Source organism: Monodelphis domestica, chromosome 1, assembly GCF_027887165.1.
Source record: "Monodelphis domestica isolate mMonDom1 chromosome 1, mMonDom1.pri, whole genome shotgun sequence".
NCBI classification, from domain to species: Eukaryota; Metazoa; Chordata; class Mammalia; order Didelphimorphia; family Didelphidae; genus Monodelphis; species Monodelphis domestica.
In genome coordinates this window covers 99,576,580-99,600,459 of record NC_077227.1, presented here as the reverse complement: position 1 = coordinate 99,600,459, position 23,880 = coordinate 99,576,580, and the positions used below count along the sequence as shown (strand labels likewise).

General features: G+C 32.0%; 1 protein-coding gene across 3 annotated transcripts in view; it reads left to right on the top strand.

The window, feature by feature from the left end:
* The window catches only part of ATRNL1 (attractin like 1), a 1,148,868-nt gene that overhangs the window by 187,481 nt on the left and 937,507 nt on the right, over positions 1 to 23,880 (top strand). For all 3 annotated transcript variants that reach the window (XM_001377496.5, XM_007478946.3, XM_056803697.1), the window contains exons 14-17: positions 4,547 to 4,679; positions 6,227 to 6,408; positions 12,316 to 12,529; positions 13,968 to 14,156. In XM_001377496.5, coding sequence (XP_001377533.4) covers positions 4,547 to 4,679; positions 6,227 to 6,408; positions 12,316 to 12,529; positions 13,968 to 14,156 — 718 coding nt within the window. The remainder of the gene's footprint in view (positions 1 to 4,546; positions 4,680 to 6,226; positions 6,409 to 12,315; positions 12,530 to 13,967; positions 14,157 to 23,880) is intronic.

The following is a 23,880-nucleotide window of genomic DNA, read 5'->3' as shown; positions in this document are numbered from 1 at the left end:
CACTCCCAGGTCTTATCTAATTAGCTTCACTTTTTGTCCCCTGAGGATGATAGAGTTCTGAGGACACATGTTTTGTTTTTGCTTTTCAAATAGTCAAATGATTCTTAAAATATTTTCTCCTCACTCTTTTTTTCCAAGTTAGCTGTTTTTGCCATGAGATACCTTACATTTTATACCTTTTTCAGTCTTTTGACTTTAAATATTTCATATTATCTCATAAAGTCACTGACTTGCATTTGGATAATTTTATTTTTTGAGGAGATTTTTCTTGGAAAAGATTTTATATCTTCTCTGTCATGCTATCATTTCTCTTTCCATATCATTCTATAATAGTTGTCATTTATTTTTGAACTTTTCCCTCTAGCACCCTCATTTTATTTGTAAAAACATTTTTTTTACAGCTCTTTAAAACTCTTGTTTCATTTCTACTAGGAACTCTGGGTAAGTTTATGTCTAGGCTTTGTTTTTAGATATTTTGAGATCATTCTCTACTGGGTTTGGGTCTTGAATATCCCCATAACCAAAATAGCATTTAATGTTGAGATTCTTTTTTAGTTTGCTCTTTCTTCTCACCTGCTTCTTGACTTTAGAGTTATTTGGAGTCTGGGCTCTAATTGCAAGAGGGGATAGTTTAGCATCTGCTATTCTTTACATGTTTCACTCCCCATAATAATAAACTACAGTGACTCCCTGTTAACTATGGAATAAAATATATTTCCATATTCATCATTTAAAGATCTTCAAAGTCTGACTCCAGCCTATCTTTATAAACATTACACATTATTCTTGCTGCATTAATTTGGCCAAGAGGGACTACTTGGTTTCCATTACAACAGATATTTCTTCTTGTGCCTTAGTATAAGCCTTCTTGGATTCCAGAAATATTTTTCCTTCTCACTTTCATCTCTTAGATATTCTAGTATCTTTAAAAACTCTACTAAAGTACCAACTCCTAATTGAGGCCCTTCCTGATATCCCCAGTTTACCTCCCCCTTGGAATGTCTCTTGATTTCAGTTGTTGGAGAGGTTGTAGGAAGATGGGCATTACTAATTAGCCCAACAGCTCTGTAAAGCAATTTAAAAACTATTCTCCAAATGTTACTAAATGTTTACTCAGTGATACCACTACTAGACTTATATTAAAAAGCAATCAAAGACAAATAGAAATAATTTATTTGCAAAAAATTATAGCAACATTTTTTCCTGGGATTTTTACCTCCCAGAATAGAAATGTTGAAGTATAGATATACAATGAGCTAGATAGTACTGTTTCCAGTATGTTCAATATATGGATTTAATATGTGGATTTATTTCTCTTGATCATATTTATTTGTCACAACAAAGACCTTTTTTAAAAAAAGAGAGAGTTATAGGAGGAGCTCTTTGTATAATATTGACAGTGAATCAGTTCAACCATTTTAGAAAGCATAAAAACTGAGCTTATGCTTTGTCTCAGAAATAGTACTTCTAGTCATATACCTTAAAGTGATTAAAGATAGAGAACAAAACTTATAAGTATGAAAATATTTATTGAACATTTTTGTAACAAAGAAGTGGAAATAAAATGGGTGCCTATTATTTAGAGAATTATAAACAAATTGTGGTATATTAATATAATGGAATACTATTAAAAACCTTATATGTGGGATAATTTTAGAGTCCTGGGAATATGTTTATGGACTGATGGAGAATGAATTGGGCAAAACTGGCTTATACAATTACAACATTGTAAAGGAAAACAACTATGAAAGTTTTAAAGTCTTTGTTTAATGCCTTGACCACACCAATTAAAACTCAATATTGATTATGAAGAATGCTTCATATATCTTGATAAAGAAGGGATGGGAGGTGGATTCAGAATAAGAAATACTTGTTTACACATTACTTATACATTAATTTGTTTTCCTTTACTGTGCTTATTATTGGTAGCTAGGTGACATACTATTGAGAGCTCTGCTATGCCTGGAGTAAGGCAGTCAAATCTATCCTCAGACTCTTACTAGCTCTGCAATCCTGGGCAAGTTCACTTAACTGTTTCCCTCACTTGCTCATACATAAAATGAGCTGGAGAAGGAAATGGCAAACCATGTCAATAACTTTACCCCCCAAAAAAATCCCTAGATGGGGTCATGAAGAGTCAGACATAACTGAAAAGAATGAATAGTAACAAAACAGTACTTATTTTTCAAAGAGATAACTTTTTTTTCTCTACTGAAGTAGGCAGAGAATTGTTCAAAGAAATAGTAGGTAATAATTCTAATTTTAAGTAGAAAAAAGAGAAAATAACAATTAAATTTATATAATACTTAAAATAGATCAGAATGAAGTTTAGACATGACAGACAGATAAGCAAGAAAATTCTATTATGTCAAATTTAATATATACATATGTTTAAAAACAAAAGTTATACAGAGTAGATAGACAGTCATACTTTCTTCCATAATCCTTTTCTGGTTGGTATATAGAAATGTTCATATTTTTTTATTTCTATCAAATTAATTATAGAAAATACATATTTTAAATAAATGAAAAAATGACAGTAGCATGAAGAATATATTTGATAATGATGGTAGGAACTTTTAGGTAGAGAACATAGTGGGTGAGTCTTTGTAAAGGTCCAAGTGAGTGCCAATGAGAAATTGACAGGCAGAGGTTGGTTGTGGTAAGAAAGGGAATGAAGGGACAAATGGAAGTGATTTTGAGATGGGTATTTAGGTATGGGAAAGGAAGTATAGGTCCTAGGACAGGGATGCTATGAAGAGCAAGAGGTAAATTTACAGGAATAATAGTTTAGTAGATAGAGATGATAGTCATACTTCTATGAATCCATGATTGTACCTGTGTGAATTCTTCACAGTTTATCATCCTTCCTTCTAGCCTAATCCCTTGCTACTTTGTCAGTATTGTTCTGGAATGCAGAATAGAAATGTACTGGGCACATTGTAAACTTTAGGTCTTCTCTCATTCTCAAAGTAAAAGTGTAGCACTAGGTTTATTTACTTGTTATTCCTTGCTTTCATTACAGGCCTAACTTCCTATTTTGGTAATTAGAGCTGATACTTTTTATGTAATGCATTATGACATGGTGTATGCATAGAGTGCTATACTTGTACTTGGGAAGATATATTTTCAAGTCCTGCTTTAGATATTTGCCAACTGTGTGGTTCTGGCATATTACTTTACTTCTCTCTCCTCAGTTTCCTTATCTATAAATAGAAATAACAGCAATGACTTCATAGATTTGTTTTGATATCAAATGAGATAACATGTATACCTTAACGCAGAAGTGTCAAACATGTAGTCTGTTCCCTAAGGCATCCTGAACCAGACTTAGTTATAACTGGGAAATATTAACAAATCAAAATATAATACATAATATATTTGCTCTTAATGTGTTTTTTTAAGTCACTATGCATTCATAGGAGTCTTTTTATATTATTGGTGGCCCCTATTTCTATTTAAGTTTGACACCACTGCTATAATGCATTATAAATGCTATTTATACTTATTATATATAGTTTAAAAATAATTTACATATATTTTCTCATCACCTTACAAAATGTGTAATGAGGATATTATTTCTTCTACTTTCATTATGAAGACTTTGGGATATAAGTTATGTCTTGTCAAGGTCTTACATTGAATTCAAGCTCAATTCTTTTTCCAGAACTAATACTATTAACACCTATGAACAAATTATAAATTTGGGTTTTAGGCATGTTGCATCTATAATACAATATAAAAAGCAACATTGAGTGGGAAGATAAAAAATGAGGTTTAAGCCCAGGAGAGAGAGAATAAAATTGAAGATAGAGAACTATGAGTCATCTGCACTGCTGATAGTTAAAACAAGTTGAAATATGAGAGTAAGAACACAGAGATAAAAAGAAAAGAGGGCAGAGCAATTAACATTGTATAATGCTTACATTTATCAAAAGGATAAAGACTGAATCACTAAAAGAGAAAGCTATGATAGATGTAAGAATTATGAATACGCTATCTCATAGAAATAAATGAAGAATTGATTCTCTAGAGGAAGAGAATAGTCAACCAGTCTCTAATATAACAGAGAAGTCAAGGAGAGTGAGATTTGAGATTTTACCAAATGGGAAATTGTTTTTGACATTCAAGAGAGCAGGTTCGGTATAGTGAGATAGGAGGGAGGAGCTAAATGGTAGTTAGGACATAATGGTTTGAGGAACCAGTGACTGGTGAAGGCGGCAAGTGTAGATGATTTTTTTTTAGAAGTTTGGTAACAAAAAGAGGAGCTATACAATAATGTCTTACAGTGTAGAAAGTGATTTGATAAGAATGCTTTATGATGTATAAATGCCTAGCCTGTTTATATTTTGACATCTCCTTGCATCAGTTATTTTGAATTTATTTTATTTTAGATACATAAATTATTTGATATGTTTAGATTGTGCTAAATGATACTTAGCATCAAAACAATTGTGATCTCTGGAATTTTGGAAATCAGATAAATTTAAAACATCTATTTTTTTGAAAAATAAAACATAATTTGTGATGTCTTTTTATTTCCTAGTCAGTCAAAAACTTCACCAAATGTCATGTCAAAAATGAACAGATCTGTAATAAACTAACCAGCTGTAAAAGTTGTTCATTAAACCTAAATTGCCAATGGGATCAAAGACAACAAGAATGCCAGGCTCTACCAGGTAACAATGTTAGAATTATGTGATAGAATTACAATCTTGTTGATAGTTGGCTTGTAAATAGCATTAAACTAAAATGTATTAAAATAAGAATTATTTTTTCTAAAAATTAAAAGATATGCTTCCAAATATTAAAGTAACATTACAATGAACTCATAGATTTGTTTAACTGTCAGAAGAAATGTCATCTCTTTAAATATATATATATATGTAAATACTTGGTTGTTTTATTTATTTCATAGAATCATGTGTCAAAAAAAACCCTTTAAAAATCTGGATCACTTCTCCCACTATCCCTTAAGCTGTTCTTCTGGTCATGAGATTTGTTGAAAACACCATAGGGTTTTCATGAGATACTGAATAATACAAATGCAAGTTAATATAATTTAAAAACTTTAAAGTTCCTATTTGTGCAAAGCATCCTGCTGGTTTTTTTAGAACAAACATGTATAGTTGAAGAAGATGTTATTTCTATTGTCCACAGTATTAAAACTCAAGGGGTTGGGAGTTTAGAAGGATGTGGCAAATATACAAATAAGTGTGATACATGATGGAATGTGAAAGGCTTAAAGAAGAGTCATGTGATTTATTGCAACTGAAGAGGGACTGCTCTTCCTTCTTTGGCAATTATACTGGTTTTAATTTCCATTCTCTAAAATTAGTTTTTTAATTTTAGAAATAGATTATTCTTTATCTATACACACACCCACACACTCACACACACACAAACTGAGCTAGGTCTTACTTTTTCTCCTTTCTTGAACTACATTTATTTTCTCTCTTCTTCATTTAGAACCCATCTATGACAGATTTTCATGCTGTCAGGTTTGAACTATTACAAAAGCCATCTGATTGATTCCCTGGTTCAAGTCTTTCTGCAGTCTAGGATATCCTCAAAAAATAGACTGTTATGTCAGACTAGATTGAATCATCTTTGTGAATAGACTAAGTTACAACATTAAAAGTCATATAGAGATAAAAAATTAGATAATTTTAAAAATTTCTGGTGAATTTTTATAAGAATAGAAAAAGGTGGCTCAATTGGTAGTTATAATTTTAGAAATCAAGAACAGCTTTACATCAGTAGAACCTCAGAAATAAAGAATAATAGCCACACATGTAGAAATTGCTCTGAAACTGCTGTTATAATTCTATTAGAATGGAATTCCATTAGACTGATTTCCAACTTTTCTGGATGGGAAGTATAAACAAGAATAAGAATTTGGTAGTGATTATTTTTTGTGTCTAGCTGATTATTTACTGATAAAATCTGTGATTTACTTAGACTACCATAAAGAATGCATAGAAACTGAAGCCATAGATGAAGTTGTATTAATAGAATTTTTAGAGGTGGTGAATCACCTTCAATTTTCTAATGATGGAACAAATCTTGATCTTAACATCATCCCACTTTTAATATTCCCTTTCAGTAAAGAAATTATATTGAAGATTAGATAAACTTTAAGAATTTTTATTGGGAATTAAAGGTAATCGAAAAAATAAAATTTCTGTTTTAAACATTGAAATTAAAGATGATTTTTCCTTATTAGCTCATCTTTGTGGAGAGGGATGGAATCATATTGGAGAGGCATGCCTTCGAATAAATTCCAGCAAAGAAAACTATGATAATGCAAAACTTTACTGCTACAGCCTGAGTGGAAACCTTGCTTCATTAACAACTTCAAAAGAAGTAGAATTTGTTTTGGATGAAATACAAAAGTACACACAACAGGTATTTTGACTATCTAGGATTATTATTATTACTATCATTATTTTGCTTATAAGACAAGAGTTTTTAAAATCATGTAAAACAGTTTTTTAAAAAATCACTTTTTTTCCTTACAGATTTTTGTACGTATATTTGTAATTGATTGCAGCAGTGTACCAGCAAAAGGATATGATTCTGTTTTTATGGTCATTGAAAAATTGTTACAAATTATTTTTTGGGCATAGCTAGACTTCATATTTCTTCCTAATAAAACATATGATGTTAGGTTACTTTGAAAAAACTGAGAAAAAAATTGTAGTTATGAAATTGTGTTGAACATTGTTGGAACATTTGGCACTGAAACTTCCTATGTAGGAAGAGTTTGCTTTAAAAAAATTAAACATATTCAATTCTATATTTAATGAATTTGTTTTATGATTATCTCAGGTAAGTGGTTAGAGAAAATAGCAAATAATTTTATAAAATAAGACAGACTGGCCTCTGATATCTCTTTCAGCTCTTGATCTGTGACCCTATGGTAATCTGAAAAGAATTTCATATGACTCATGCTCACCTTATATATTTCTATGTATAAATATATATCAGTGGTCAAAGACTATTTAGTACTTTTCTCTTTCAATGGAACAATAATTTATTAATTATAACTACAAAAATGGCTATAGAACATATAATAAAGATGCATATTAATTAAAGCTGCAAACATGTAGCAAAGTTCAAAAGTTGCATTCCTTTTACTTTAATATAGAGATACCTATAATTGGTGGTTGTTAATATGAAACTTTCAAAGAGGGAGAACCAGGAATTGGTTTTATTAATGTTCTTCCATTGAAAGTAGTAATATTTTAATACTCAGATTTACTTGCTTGAAACTAATTCTATCCATTTGCTTCCATAAATTGATAAAATATTTAAAAATGCTTACTTACACCATGCTGGTGCACCCTTGAATATACAATAAAATTGGTTTTATAGTGGCTTATGAATTTACAGACAGACTAAAAAGGCAATTATGAATTGTAATTAAAATTTATATAAACATAACAGCTGATTTGCAAAGCCATTATCCTATAGCTGTAGTGAGTTTCTCTGAAAGAAATGGAAGTATAATTTTGCCTTTTGCAACTGTTATTTAAAAATTTTTATTATAAATCTGCTCTAAAGATAGAAAATACTTTTAAGTTAAACTATAACAAGAAAAATTTGTAAAGTTTATTAAGTTTTTATGCTAATGTAACAGAATCATCAAAAGGATTTTTTGTGTTATCATCTGTTTATTTCCTTTATTATTAGAATAGGGGATGGATTACAGAGTATCTCACTTAAAATCAAACCTACTTAATATAATTGCAGATTTTCAACAGAACTGTTTATTATTAATAGGAGCATCATCACTGATTTTTCTAAAATATTGATGATTGGTGTTTCCTGTTTGCTTACTTCTTTGTTTTTAATCCTAATCACTTTGTTTTTACCCATATCCTTGCAAGATCATATTTGGAATAAATATATTTAAGGTTGAAAATTGAGCTTCCTATGCCCAAACCAACATATTGACATTGACTTGTGTCATTATTTGTTGCCTTTTCTCGCTTTCTTCTTATTAGAGTGGCACAAAGAGGTAAATACACACTGGTAAATATGTGACAGTGTAGAGTTGGCAGTTTGCTGACTAGCATGTCTTATAGATGAAAAATGGCTACTTGATTTATTTGGAAAGTCAAGCTTTAGCAAAATTTCACACTTAGAAACTTTAACATAGTGACATTTCTCCAGGCACATCTTTACATAAATGTATTATGTCCTAAGTCATTGCAATTCTATAAATTTAAGATAAGTCATATGTGACATAGCAAAGGTAGATGTATTCATGCCCTTTCAAAGGAAAAGTTGGGTAAAATTATAATAATATAGTCACTTTTAATGAGATATAACAGTTTGTGCTGTGCCACTGTTAGTTTTCTTTTTTGCTAAATATTTTCTCTTTTCTCTAAGTATTTTTCACTTCTTGGCCAGTTCAGTTTTTTCAGGAAATGTTACTCCAAATGTTCTGTAAGCAGCTACAGAAGCTCTCAGAGAGTTGGGTTGTCTATCTCTTGTGTATAATTGTAATCATGATAAACCAGAGGGAGATTTCTCTTTAGGTCACTTAAATTTGTTATAGACAGTTCACAAATGTGGGCAGAGCTGTTCTAATATGAGGCCTTTGTTTAGTCTGAGATATATTTACTGGTTTCAAATTCCATTATTAATATCAAGGACTTTATAAATGTTATAGCAATCATAAAGTTGGAAAAGATCTCATAGGTCATCTAGGCCAATGTAGTCTTTAAATAGGAACTGCTTTTATAACCAACTCCACGAGGTAACAATCATTTTTTTTCTTTTTTTTAAATAACTCAGTAACTTCTTTCATCTTGAAGCTGCCTATTCTATTACTGGAGAGCTCTTTCTGATATGAAGTTTTCCTAAACAGACCCACTGTCTTGCTCTTTTAAGTTCTGTCCATTAATTTTAATTTTATATACTGGGGCAGATAGAATAATCTAACCCCATTTCTGTATGGAAATGCCTAAATATTTAGATTATGATCATGTCTCCCTTTATATATGTTTATAATTCAAACTTGCTCTACAGACTGCTGACACATCATATTTACAGTTCTCTGTCCCCCCCAAGATTTTTTGAACACAAATTGCATGTTAGCTATTTTATAATTGTAAAGCTGATTTAACAGCTGTGAATTATATACTTTTGTCTATTTAATACTACTGACATAATGTTATATCAGTTGATATTAAAAACAATAAAATTGGTCCTATAGGAAAACAGCTATTCAATGGAACTGTAGAGATTTCTGCAAACATTTTGGAGAGCCATCTATGTGATTCAATTATGATATTGCTAAGACATTATCCTAAAACATCATTAAAAGGGAAATGAAGGGACTTGGCTTTGCAGAAATATTTATAGCTACCACATTTGTAATTCCAAATATGTCTAATAATTGGAAACTGAAAATTGTGCTATATTATTGCAAACCAGGGATCTTAGTCTGTTGAAAGATTCCAAGACCTTAAAATCTTTTTGATAAATGTACTTCACTGTAATTCATTTATTTTGTAACCTTGTGTATTATGTTTTATACCTTAAAAATCTTATTATGAGAAATGGTTCATAGGTTTTGGCAACTGGCCAGAGATGTGCCCAACCCAAAAGACCAGAGGGCTCTGGATCTGAGAAAAAGTTGTGGTCCTGTAAAAATGAAAGTATGATACACTAATGGAAATGGGAAAAGAATTATATGAAATAATGAAAAATGAGTTTAACAAAACCAGAACTGAGTATTCTTTGACTGAAATAATATGTTTATTACAAAACCTATGGTGCCTATGGTAATAGAATTTCATATGAACTTGAAATGTCACTGAGCAAGCACATTTTTATTAACTGTATATTAATTCATTTAAATACATTAAACACTAAAGGTTTATGAAAGATTTTACCCTTTACTTTGTATTTTGTGTGATTATTTTTTAGCTTTATGATGAAATATTAAAAAAATCTTTACAACTCTCATCATTGCCTTCATCATGACTAGAAAATTCTTTTCTGTTGTCCTAAATATTAATGAGAGATCTCAGCTGCTTCTAAGACTTGACATTTCTTAAATTAATCATATAAAATTGGGCTACTTCTTTACATTCATCTTTAGGTACCTGCCTCACTTTCTATTTTTTTTTAAAGTTCCTTTTCCATCAGAGTTTTTTTAAAAAGATAAACACATCATTTATTTAAAAAAATATTTATGTATTTCCCATTTCTTTTTCAGTGGAATAATGTGCTCTTATTAGACTTTTATTCTTGAGACTCTCCCATCCTAATTGAGCCAGTTTCCCTTTAAGACTCTTTTGCACATGAAACTCTTTGCAGAGTGAATTTAAAATTTGTCAGCTTTTCTACTTTGAGAAGAAATAGTTCTTTATGACAGGTAGTGCAATTTCCCTGCTCTAATCATATTCAATTTCTGTGCCACCTTTGTGATCCACATGGGGAATTTGTTACCTAGTTCCTCCTTTTGATTAGGTGGTATGTAGTGTATTATGAGCTTGATTTTTCTATCATCCATGTTTTCTACTGTGATTTTTCCCTCAAAGGCATGGAGTTTGCATAAAAATATATCCTTTTCAAATTTAATGACATTTTGACATCATTTTTATTTAATGATTTCACCTTTCCAACAATGTCTAAATCCTAAAGAGGAATATGTTAGCATTATCTGCCTACCTGCTTTACATAGTTGTTGGGATAAAAGGTTTTTTTTAAACATACATTTTCATACACTATAGCTATCTAAGCTACTATTCTTTAGCAGAAGAGACACATGAGCATTTTTTTTCTGGCTACAATTTAGTGAGTAAAATGGAATAGATGTGGGAATATCTGACAGAAGATTCACTTCTTGGTAGATGATAATCAAGGCTAGAATAAATAGCTTCCATGGGAAGTGAAAAGGATTGTGGATATGTGATATAAAAAATAACATATACTGAAACTTGAATTGAGTCATAGACATTCAGAAAATTGAGAGACCAGGGTGATCTAGGCTGATGAGGGAAAAAGTCACGGAGGATTATGAGACGGTGGAAAAAGAGTAACTTTGTAAAAACAGATTGGGCTACTTCAAGAGGCAGTGGGTTTCCCCTGTCTGTCAATTAGCAGTTATTGGGAGATTAGTATGTGCTTGGTCAAGCTTTGGAGATATACAAAAAGATAAAAACAGCCCTTTTTCTCAAGAAGCAAACATTCTAACTGGGAAAAGAAGGGAAAGAAAGGAAAAGGAAAGGGAATAAGCATTTATTAGGTATTTACTATGTATCAGTCAGTGTGCTAAGTTCTTTACAAATATTATCTCATTTGATCACAACAATACTGTGAAATACATGTTATTTTTATTGTCTCCATTTTAAAGTTGAAGCAATGGATATAGAAAAAAGTGGCTTGCACAGATCACGTTACTACTGTGTCTGAGGTAGGATTTGCCTTAATTCAATCCCAGCACTCTATCTACTATGCCATGATATAAATTTACAACATATAAATACTAGATACGTGCAAGATATATGCAGAGTATATGGAAGATAATTTCAGACAGGAAAGCAATAGCACCTGGGAGATTCTTAGTGAACAAAGTAGCAATCAAAAAATAAAGCCTATGAACTTCATTTCTTTGGAGAGTTCCTCAACCTTTCATTCAGAACCTGTTTGTTCATCATTATTTTAATGAACTCCAGAGAGATGAGGTAATTTGGTTTCCTTACTCTCAGTGGATTTGAAGCAGAAGTTAGATAAGAAGTATATATGAGAAGTGCTTAAGAAAGGTACATCACGTGTGATAAGTGACAACAGAAATGAAACAGAAAAGCTTGGAGGTAATCTAAGAAGAAATTGCAGCTTCTTGAGACCCTTTAATATTGGGAAAAAGTTGTATGTCCCAAATTCTTCATAGATTTTACTCTTAAAACAGTACAGTCATCTCTATTTATGATTGATGACATGAATTATTTTCATCATATTTTGACCAGTGTGTTTAAGAAATAAGAAATAATATACCTCCAAAAATGATTCAAGTTGTTTTTTTTTAAGTTATAACACAGCAGATCATCCTCTCAGTATTGTGGATAAGTGATTTGTGAAATATCTCAGTCTGCGGTGAGATATATTTGATCATTCTAGAGGTTGATTGCAAAAATATAGAGAAAATCCATATTTAATATGGCAAATGTGAATATTTATCTCAAGCTTTGGGAGCCACTAGAATGAGTCTGTTCTTTACATTATGTCCTTTATGCTAAATATACCACTGCTCTAATGAAATGTTTTGTGTTGTTTTTATTTCTTCTGGTTGTGTAGAAAGTATCTCCTTGGGTAGGCTTGCGCAAGATCAATATATCCTACTGGGGATGGGAAGACATGTCTCCTTTCACAAATACAACTCTACAGTGGCTTCCTGGCGAACCAAATGACTCTGGATTCTGTGCATATCTAGAGAGGGCTGAGATAGCAGGCCTGAAAGCTAACCCTTGCACATCCGTGGCAGATGGCCTCGTCTGTGAAAAGCCTGTCGGTGAGCAATCCACTAAGTTACAGTTTTTTTTAAAGTAGGACTTCCAGGATAATTAAGAATTTCTGAATGTATACTGTGTAAAGAAGATTTTTATGGCATTGATCCTTTGGTAGCAAAATAAATATCTCACTTCTCTAAAACTTTTTGTCTTATTGATAGTCTCCGGTAAGATAAAGCATATATTATCTTTTAACTTAAAAACATCTTTTTTGAACCTGGTTGATGGCATATGCTTGGTTCATCTGGCTGTTATATTTAGTCCATGATGGTTCTGCCATTGAAGTTATCATGGATCATTTTTTCCCTTATTTTTAAGTTAAGCTTAGTTGAAATAACAGTCCTACTATGATTACTCCTGTAGACTATTGGAGTTTGTGCTATGCCAGTGAAGTTTAAAGTATGACTGATATACCTTCCTAGATAGGCTTTAGATACAGGCCTAGTCATGGGCTATATATTTTTTGTCATAGAACATTTTTTTTCTAAATTTTGAAAGGCTCATTCACAGGGTTTCTTCAGTGATAAAATTTTTGGCCAGAATTACATCTACTAGGGCATAAAGTAGCTATGATCCAGATTAGTTAGGAAGGTGCTCTAATCAATGATATCACAAATAATGAAATATTGATTAAGAATTTAAATTATGAGTAAATAAAATTATAAAGTTTGTGATAGGATACTTTTGTAATATGCAGAACTCTTGGGTTTGTTCAAATTTATTGTATGTGAAAAAATATTAAGAGTAGGACAAATAAAATTAATGCATACTCATGAATTAATACTAAGCCAGAATGATTTTGTTATGTATCTGTTAGTTTTATGGTAAAAAAGGAACTACATATTTTATCTGATTTTATGAAATAGTTTCAGTTAAATAGAAAATATGGAATGTTTATTTTAATTAAAATTTGGAAATCAAAATCATGCTTCCCTTTTAACATTTTATTGTAATTATATCTGCTTTTATATGTATTATGTGAGTGTGTGGTTTATGATATTTAAGGAAAAATCAGTGCTATAAATAATTATTTTCTATGCAGTGTTTAGCTTATATGTCACAAACTAGAAGCCTTAATTTTATATAACTTTATGGGAATTAAAATCTTATAATGTGAAAATATGTACGGAGAATTACACTTTCTTAAAATTAAAAAATTCAGTATTAATAAATTTTAAATCACTTTTGATCACTATCTTCATTTTTAGTTGCCTTACATTATGATTTTGGTAAGTATAGCCTTTTAAAAAAGTAATGTGACCTTTGTGTTCTAGAAATAGCTGAAATATTTAGAAAAGGGACTAACATTTAAAAAAATCAATTAAAAAGAACAAAAATAGCCAATATTTTCTGCCTAAAATAAAATAAACAGATATTTGTATTTTTGGCATTTTCCACAGAGTTGGTGCTTAATAATTTTTTGTTGTTGATTTATTTCAGTCAGTCCAAACCAAAATGCAAGGCCTTGTAAAAAGCCATGTTCCTTAAGGACAACATGTTCTAACTGCACAAGCAATGGCATGGAGTGTATGTGGTGTAGCAGTACAAAACGATGTGTTGACTCAAATGCCTATATAATCTCTTTTCCATATGGGCAATGCCTGGAGTGGCAAACTGCCACTTGTTCCCGTAAGTACTTTAGTAGACTGAAAATTGTCTTTTAATTATAAATGGCATTAATTTTTGTCTCTGACAGAAACAGTCATTTGAAGAAAAGAAAAAAAGGAAAAAATATTTCAACTGATGTGTTTATTATTGTCTCATACTTAATTGTATGATTCATTTTTTTAATTTAGAGAAAAATTATATTATGATTAATATATGATTGCAAAATTAGAAATATTTTGAATCATGGTATTTAGTAGTGACTCATATTTATATGGCACTTTAAAGTTTGTAACTTTTTATAGGCAATAATCCTATAAGATATTATAGTCAATATTATTATCCTCACTTTCCAGATAAGAATTTTGAGAATAAGAGAATGATAAAATCCTTTCTTCCCTTTTATTTAAAGCTGCATGGGTAAACTTAAAAAAAAACATACCTTCTGCTTTAGAATCCTTACTAATTATCAATTCAAAGACAGACGAGTGGTAAGGGCTGGTCAGTTGGGGTTAAGTGAATTGCCCAGAGTCATAAAGCTAGAAGTGTCTTAGGTCACATTTAAACTCAGGTTCTTCTGACTTCAGGACTGGTGTTTTACATAGTGGGTTACCTATGTACTATAGAAATAATTTTTATTAAAAAAAGAAAACTTTAAATGAATAAATAAAGACTCAATTATTTTTAAAAGTATATCTCACTTAACATCAATCAATAATCAACAATTATTGGTTAAACACCTACTGTTTGTCAAACACTGTACTATTCATTTGGGTTAAAAAGACAAGAAAGAAATAAAATAGTAAAGAAGGAAAGAAGAAAACAAGGAAGGAAGAAATAACAAATTGACTCCATCCTCAAGGAGTTTACATTCTATTGTGTAATATATACAAACTAAATACATAAATGTAAAATACTTTGTAGGAATCACTAACTGTTGGATGTATCAGAAAGATCTTGTGTAGAACATGATATTTAAGCTTCATCTTAAAAGAAACTAGGAAATTCCATTGATGGAGGAGAGTGAGGAGTGAATTTCATCTATAAGGACATGTTCTTCAAAGTCATGAGGACAAGAGAATAGAATATTGTGTTTGACTTTACTTGGCTGAATTGTAGAGTGTGCAGATGGTTGCAACACCTGGGAATGTAGCATTAGATCAGTTCTGAAGGATTTAAAACTTCAATCAGAAAGCATTTGTTAAGCAATTACTATATGCCAGCTCTATATATACATCTTTAAAGAAAGGCAATCCCATATTTTTCTTTAAAGGACGTTGAATTTCTTATAGGGGAAAAAGGAAACAATCAGGTACATAGTAGGAATATATAGGGTGGATGGTAAGCAGTCTCTGAGGGAGGTCACCAACTGAGGATAAAGAAGGACCTCTTTGAGGAGATGGGTTTTTAGTTGAGGCTTGGAAGAGGTTAAGGGGTGGATGTTAAGGGGGAGGGAGCTAGAACTATGACAGAAAAGGGATTCAAAGGGGCAATCTCAAGTTGCAGGAAATAGGTTAGTGGTTGTTTCAATGCCAAACAAAGTTTATATTTGACCCTGTAGGCAATAAGATGCTAATAAGAGCTTCTTGAGCAGGGGAGAGATATAATCATATTTGTTTTAGGAGCAGTATTTTGTCAGCTACCTAGTGAATGGAAGGGGAGGAGAGAACTTAAAAATAAGACTAATTGTGCAGCTAGTTAATTAGTACAGGCAAAAAGTGATATGATCCTGCATTAGAACTTATGAGTTGCCATATGAAAAGAAGACGGGAACTAACTTAACACATCTTGTGAAGGTATAATCAACAAAACTTAATAACTGATTGAATGTTAAAAATGGAAAGTGACTGAAGTTTTGTAGCTATGGAACTGGAAGTACTCTCTAGCTCTCCTTCCCCTTGAAATAGGAAGAAGGGTGGGGTTTAAGACAAGATAATGACTTCTGTTTTAGGCATAGTGAGTTTGAGATGCCTCCTTTTTGAGAAATAGAAATAAATTGTTGTTAGGGTGTTGTAAAAATAATGAAACCAGTTTTTTAATGGTTTATTTAGAACATTTGAATATTTAGAATATTTAGAACAAATGATGAATACAGTATCAAGAAGATGAGTTGGGTGTTGGAGAAGTAATATTTGCATAAACACCAAGTTGAATTTGCTTATGCTTTTTCAAAGTTATTTTGTAAGTATTTTATAAAGGGAGAAGATATTTAGCATGTTTTTCATTTTTCATTTTTGCCTTTTTGTTTAATTTTTATAGAAAATATTAGTTTGTAGCTAGCTTCTAATGCAGATATTTTGTTTTAAATAGAATAAATACTTCTGAGAAAAAGTTTCAATTTTAAATAAAATAGTACAAATGTTTTTCATCATTAGGATCAAACTGTGAGATCTGTTTCTATTTAGGTCAAAATATTTGTTTATTACCATAAGTTACTATACTAGCTGCTGGGAATATTAAGACAAAATGAAAAAAATCCTGTCCTTGATTAATTTATATTTTACTTCACTATTATAACATGCCCACAGATAAGAAAATGAAAGATTCTTAGTGTTATCCTTTATTCTTTTCTCTCCCTTATCTCAACATATCCAGGGATTTGACAGATCTTGACATTTTATCCACGACATTTGCCATCCTTCTTTTTACTGTTCACAAAACTGCCACCTTTGTGGCCCTCATTATTTTTCCAAACGATATCTAACAAAAGTTCCTTCCTACTTGTTTTCCCTGTCTTAAATTTTCTTTCCTATACTCCATTTTCTACCAAACTACTGAAGTTATTTTTCCAATTTTTTTGCCACAACAAAAAGCACAGCTATAAATATTTTTGTCTTGTGAGAAATTCTTGATAGATAATTTCCCTTCATTGATACAGATAAGCAGCTAATCTATAATATCATATTGAAGATTGTCTGGGGTCACAGTTACCCAAGTCCACACAGCTAGCCTTTATCAGAAGTAAGTCTTGAATCTCAGACTTCTTGATTCCAAAAACACCTCTCTATCTAACATCCTATGCTGTCTCTCTCCTTAATAAATACTAGACTGGAGACTTCTGAGTTAAGATGGCCCCAGAGTAGAAATAAGGCTTATCCTCTCCTCTCCATTGAATTAGACACCGTGCCTCAAAAGGACAATCCCAAAATTGGATGAGCTAAGTAGTTCCATGGTAGGGCACAGCACAGAAGGTAGGGAAAATTATGGCATTTCCATGCTAAAAGGGGATGAAATGCCCCCCACCAAGGAGCAAGCTCATCACCCCTCCCCCATTCCACCTATGGTGCCAGAGTTGGAGCAAGCATGGGACAAAATTCTAAGTCCTCAGAGTGGGGCTGGATGAAGTCAACACAGACTTACCCCTAAGAGAAAAGAGTCAAGACATGGGACCCCAGAAGGCTGAGGAAAGGTGGAGATAGGGCAAAGAGATTTGGAAGAGAGGGGAGGCTCACAGCAGATACCACAGAGAACCAAAAAATAGCCTCCCAGCAAAAACCATTCTGATGCTGAATACAGAGACTTGCCTACACTCCACACCCAGAACTCTTTGGGGCAATCTTTAAATTTTCATGGGCTGGACTTGTCCCTAACAGCAGCACGACTTGGGTCCTTAGGAGACTGAGGAACACAGAGCTCAGGTGAAGAGGCTGTGGAGGGTTGCCCACAGCAGATATCGAAAAATTTCCTCAGGGCAAAAACCTCTACGGAGCCCAATATAAAGATTGCCCACATTCTTCACTTAGATTTCTGACCAGGATGGAACAAAGCAATGGCCACCAACTCCCAAGAACTAAAATCCACAATCACAAAAAAAAACCAAGAAGAAAACCTTAACCTTTGATCATTTTATACAGAAAAAAATCCAGATTAACGAGGAGACAGCAGAAGATGACAAGCAAGTAAACACACCCAAACGTTACAAAAAAAAAGGAAATTGATCACAATCTCTCATTCTTTTGAATTGGACAAGTAGAGGCCAATGGATTCACAAGACAGCAAGAATTAATAAAGCAAAGTCAAAAGAATGAGAGATTAGAAGGAAACACAAAATATCTCATTGAGAGGGTGGTTGACCTTGAAAACAGATCTAGGAGAGACAATCTGAGAATCATAAGCCTACCTGAAAACAAACAGAAACCTTGACATCATACTACAAGAAAGTATCCAAGAAAACTGCCCTGATGTTCATCAAGAGGGCAAAATATATGTCGAAGGAGTCCATAGATTACCCTCTACACTTAATCCTCAAAAGATAATCCCCAGGAATGTAATTGCTAAATTCAAGAGCTTCCAAACTAAGGAGAAAATATTACAAAAAGCCAGAAAGAGACAATTCAGATATCAAAGAGCACCAATCAGGATTACAAAGGATCAGGCATCCTTCACACTAAAAGACCACAAGGCTTGCAGTCTGATATTCAGAAAGGCAAGCGAATTGGGTCTACAGCCAAGGGACACCTACCCATCAAAGCTGACTACATACTTCCAGGGATATGTATGGGCATTCAACAAAATAGAATATTTCCAAATATTTGTAAAGAAAAGACCAGAACTAAACAGAAAATTTGATATCAAAATAGAAAAACCAAGAGAAACATGAAAAGATAAATAAGAAAGAGAGGGGTCTTATTTTCTTCTTTAAGGGCTTCAGTAAGGCCAAATTGTTTTTATTCCTTTATGCAAAAGCTATTTGTAACTCTCAAAAATTATATTCACTATTATAGTAGTTAGAAGAATTTTTCATAGGTAGAGATTGGGGTATTAAATGATTTAAAATGACATAAAAAAGAAAAGAGAAAGAGGGAAAAGAAGATGGCACCAAGAGAAACTTGAAGGAATAAAAAAATTAGGATAATCTATACCACACAAAGAGGCACAAGGGAGTGGGAGGTGAAGAATACTATTATAAGAAGGAGAGAAATAGAGTGCTAAAAGGTAATACCTAATAGACCCTAAAAAAAGGGGGAATTAAAAGGGAGGGGATGAAAAGAGACTACTACCAAGAACTACCAAGAAATTTTTATACTGAATTAGAATAAACAATAACAAAGTTTATTTGGGAGAACAATAGATCAAGAATATCAAGGGAAATAATGAAAAAAAATGTGAAGGAAGGTGACCTAGCAGTACCAGATCTTAAACTGTACTATAAAGCAGTGGTCATCAAAACAATATGGTACTGCCTAAGAGACAGAAAGGAGGATCAGTGGAATAGACTTGGGGTAATTGACCTCAACAAGATAGTCTTATGATAAACCAAAAGATACCAGCTTTTTGGGACAAAAATCCACAATTTGACAAAAATTGCTGAGAAAACTGGAAAACAGTATGGGAGAGATTAAGTTTACAACATCTCACACCCTACACCAAGATAAACTTAGAATGGGTGAATCAGTTGAATATAAAGAAGGAAACTATAAGTAAATTAGGTGAACATAGAATAGTATACATGTCAGATCTCTGAGAAAGGAAATACTTTAAAACCAAGCAAGAGCTAGAAAAAAATCACAAAATGTAAATCAATAATTTTGATTACATCAAATTAAAAAGGTTTTGTATAAACAAAACCAATGCAACCAAAATTAGAAAGGAAGCAACAAATTGGGAAACAATCTTCATAACAAAAACCTCTGAAAAAGGAATTACTCAAATTTATAAAGAACTAAGTCAGTCATACAAAAAAATCCAACCATTCCCCAATGGATAAATGGGCAAGGGACATGATTAGGCAATTTTCAGATGAAGAAATCCAAATTATCAACAAGTCCAATGAAAAGTATTCTAAATCTCTTATAATCGGAGAGATGCAAATCCAAACAACTCTGAAGTATCACCTCACACCTAGCAGATTGGCTAACATGATAGCAGAGGAAAGTAATAAATGTTGGATGCTATATGGCAAAATTGGGACATTACTACACTGCTGATGGAGTTGTGAATTGATCCAACCATTATGGAAGTCAATTTGGAACTATGCCCAAAGGGTGCTAAAAGACTGACTGCCCAAAGGGCCCTAAGAGACAGTGATAGCATTACTGGGTTTATACCCCAATGAGATAATAGGCAAAAAAGACCGGTAGAAGAATACTCATAGCTGCGCTCTTTGTGGTGGCAAAAAATTGGAAAATGAGGGGATGCCCTTCAATTAGGGAATGGCTGAACAAATTGTGGTATCTGTTCATGATGTAATACTATTGTGGTAAAAGGAATAATGAACTGGAGGAATTCCATTTGAATTGGAAAGACCTCCAGGAATTGATGCATAGTGAAAGGAGTAGAACCAGGAGAACATTGTATACAGAGACTGATACACTGTGGTATAATCGAACATAATGGACTTCTCTTCTAGTAGCAATGCAATGATCCAGGACAATTCTGAGAGATTTATGGGAAAAAACACTATCCACATTCAGAAGAAGAACGGTGGGAAAAGAAACACAGAAGAAAAACAACTGCTTGATCACATGGGTTTATGGGGATCTTATTGCTATGTAGACTCTAAATGATCACCCTAGTGCAGGTATCAATAATATTGGTATAGGTCTTGATCACTGACACATTTGAAACCCAGTGGAATTGCACATCGGGCATGGGTGTGGGGTGTGGGGAGAGAAGGGAAAGAACAATCTTGTATCTTGAATCTTGTAACCATAGAAAAATATTCTAAATTAATTAAATACAAATTTTCAAAAGAAAAGAAAAAGAAATATTAGACTGAATAGAGAAAATTCTGACATCACTTTTTAAAATAAAATTTGACTAGAATCCTCACATAATGTATTTTATTCATGTATCATATATACATACTTGGATATGTATATATATTATACACTCACATACACATACACATACACACATTTTTTTAAATGGCCAAAGAATAATTTTGGTTTTTAGGTGCTGTTGATCACATTCTACACATGATACAATATAATAGTTTAATTTACTATACAGTATAAATCTTTACATTTTTTATAGTTCATTGCATTATCTTTGGATTTTTAACTCTTGGATGAAGCTTACAAAATCAACATAAGATCCAAATCTGAAGAACCTTTCTCTCTTTACAAACCCACCACATTTACAGAAAATCCACAATGTGAAAGATGAAGCACAAGCCTTTCCCATTTCCTTAGTAATTGTCTTATAGGCTGTATTCTAAAAATTTGATGGCAAATAAACAATAATAACGATAAACAGTTTATCCAAAATCAGAGATTAAATTATTTAATATCTATATAACTTTATTTTATTTTACTTTGTTATAAAATTAACATTGATCATACAGGAAACCCTAGAGTACTTTAAAATGAAAGCAGAAAACAACTAACATAAATTAGACACAAAACTAATATGGTAGAGTATGACCAAATGCTTAATGTCTGTTATTCAAAGCAGTATTTGCTCATGAAGAAGATAATAAACATTAATTAAATATTTAATGAACCATAATTAGGAACCAGTCTGCCTATGCCTCTGCTCTAGCATGACATACTATTCTAGATTTAACTTTTTTTTGTTCTAACTCTTTAGTCCTTTCTGCCATCATTGAAGTTCTTCAGTGATTTGCCAGGTGAATCTGACAGACAAATGGATATTGACACTGCATGGATATTGAATAATTTTATTCTTTCCAGTCCCTTGGTTTAATTATTGTCTTTTTGCCTCATAATTTCATTTTCCATAATTGTATACTCTGTAAGGGCCAGAATGTAAGGGGTTAATATAAACGGTTATTTAAGAGTAGGGTCATCAGGAATTTAATCAATTCCAAAATGATTTTTTTAGCCATTCATTTATGAATTATAGAAAGTGAAAATAAGAAAATCAGAGAGAGGATAGGGTAAGATATCTAACCTAAATTCACTAAGTATTTTGCTTTGACCTCTGGCTCATCTCAGGCAGTGCTAATTAGTCCTTAGCTAGAGGGGCCTCAGCCTTGTCTCTCAAGAGGGAAGACCTCTCCTGAGGCTACCCTTCAAAAAATCCAGGAAAGGAATCAGTTTTTTTCACTTATCCTACATGGTAGTTGTAAGGGAAAAATCCAAGAGCAGTCTGAGCTCTCAAGCTTGAGCTCCTTCAATATTAAGTTTAAGGGAAGACCTCTTCACAGGAAATTCTTGGCATTTTTAAAGACCATTCCTTTTCATCACTTCCTGTGACTTCTTTCCATTTTATGGGGACCAATTACAACTAAAACTTTGCTTAGGACTGCCCAGGGAACAGTCAGTCTATTCTGATTCTTCACCAACTATTGCACATGTGGGTCATAGACCTCCCCAACTCAAGTATAAGTGGGGTATATGTACTTCTGGTGATTAAATCTAAAAATGGTCTGTTAATCCCATCTTCACAAATCTAAGGATGAATCCCCAAAACAAACCTTATGTTTTTGCCAATATTATAAATAAAAAAATAGATGAGAATTTAGCAAATTCCACAAATTATAAAATAATTATATTAAAATATAGACACAAAAATATTTTTTAATACTTTATTGACCCCCGATTAAGATTGTGTACTAGAGGCTAAGTTAAGCAGAAGACTAATAGACCCCACATGTATTCTTTTACATTTGTGTACTCAGTTACCAAGTAGAGTGATAAAAGGTATAGAAAAGTGAATCCTTGTTCTTAATTAGGCAGGACTGAATCAGTGAAGTGATGAAATTTGAAGTGATGAAAAATATACATAACTAATGGTAGATTTAATTGATGTATACTGCTTTTTACATAAGTGTTCAGTAAATATTAGTTTGTTATTTGGAAATAGTTAAATCTTATTTAAGCTTGGCCTAAAAATACAGTGTTCCTAAAAATTTGTGTTGCTCACATTACTTCCATTTTAAGGACTCTATAGATGAAAAAAGGTTGAATCTTCTACACAGCAAAACTTTTGTTATTAAAGTGAAAGGGCAGTATAATTGACCAACTGAAGAAGAAAAAGGAAAATATGTTTTGGTATGGGGAAATATACCTGATCAAGCAACTAGGTTTATTTAACAGGGAATGTGAGGAATAAACATTGGGACAAAAATAGTGGGTGTAAATATTTGAAGTTAAAAATATCTTTTTTCAGTTACAGAAATGGCATTTGTGAAAAGTATGTCAATTCAAGAATGGTTTAAATAAGTTAATATTTCCAACATCCACATTTCATATTAGATTTAATTTTTTGCTTGTATTCTGATATCTGGATAAATTCATATTTAGTCCTCTTTCTTCAGAAGCTTTAAAATGAGATTAGTGATCTAGAAAGTCAATATATCATATATTTCCTAAACATATTTAGGATGCTTTGGAATTAACAGGAATTTTCAGCTATAAATTATGAAGTAAAACTTACATTTCTTATATGAACTGGAGTATTTATAATCTGAAGACTTGGATTAAATCCTGAATCTGCAAAACTTCTTACCTTTCTGATTTTTAGCTAATCATTTAATCCAAGAAGTGTTAAATCTTTTTTCCTTATCTGTAAATTTTATTGTTTGTCAGGGATTCTTAATCTTTTTTTGGTGCCATGAACCTTTTTTGACAGTCTGATGGAGATTATGGACCTCTTCTCAGAATAATTTTTTTGAAATCACAAAATAAACTATATAAATAAACTATATAAAATTTAAAAGGAAACAAATTATATTGAAATGGAGGCATTAAAACATAAGAATACCTGCCCCCAACCCCCAAAATAAACCCAACCCAAGTTTACAGACCTCAGAGTAAGAATGTCTGTTCTAAGGGATCTTTAG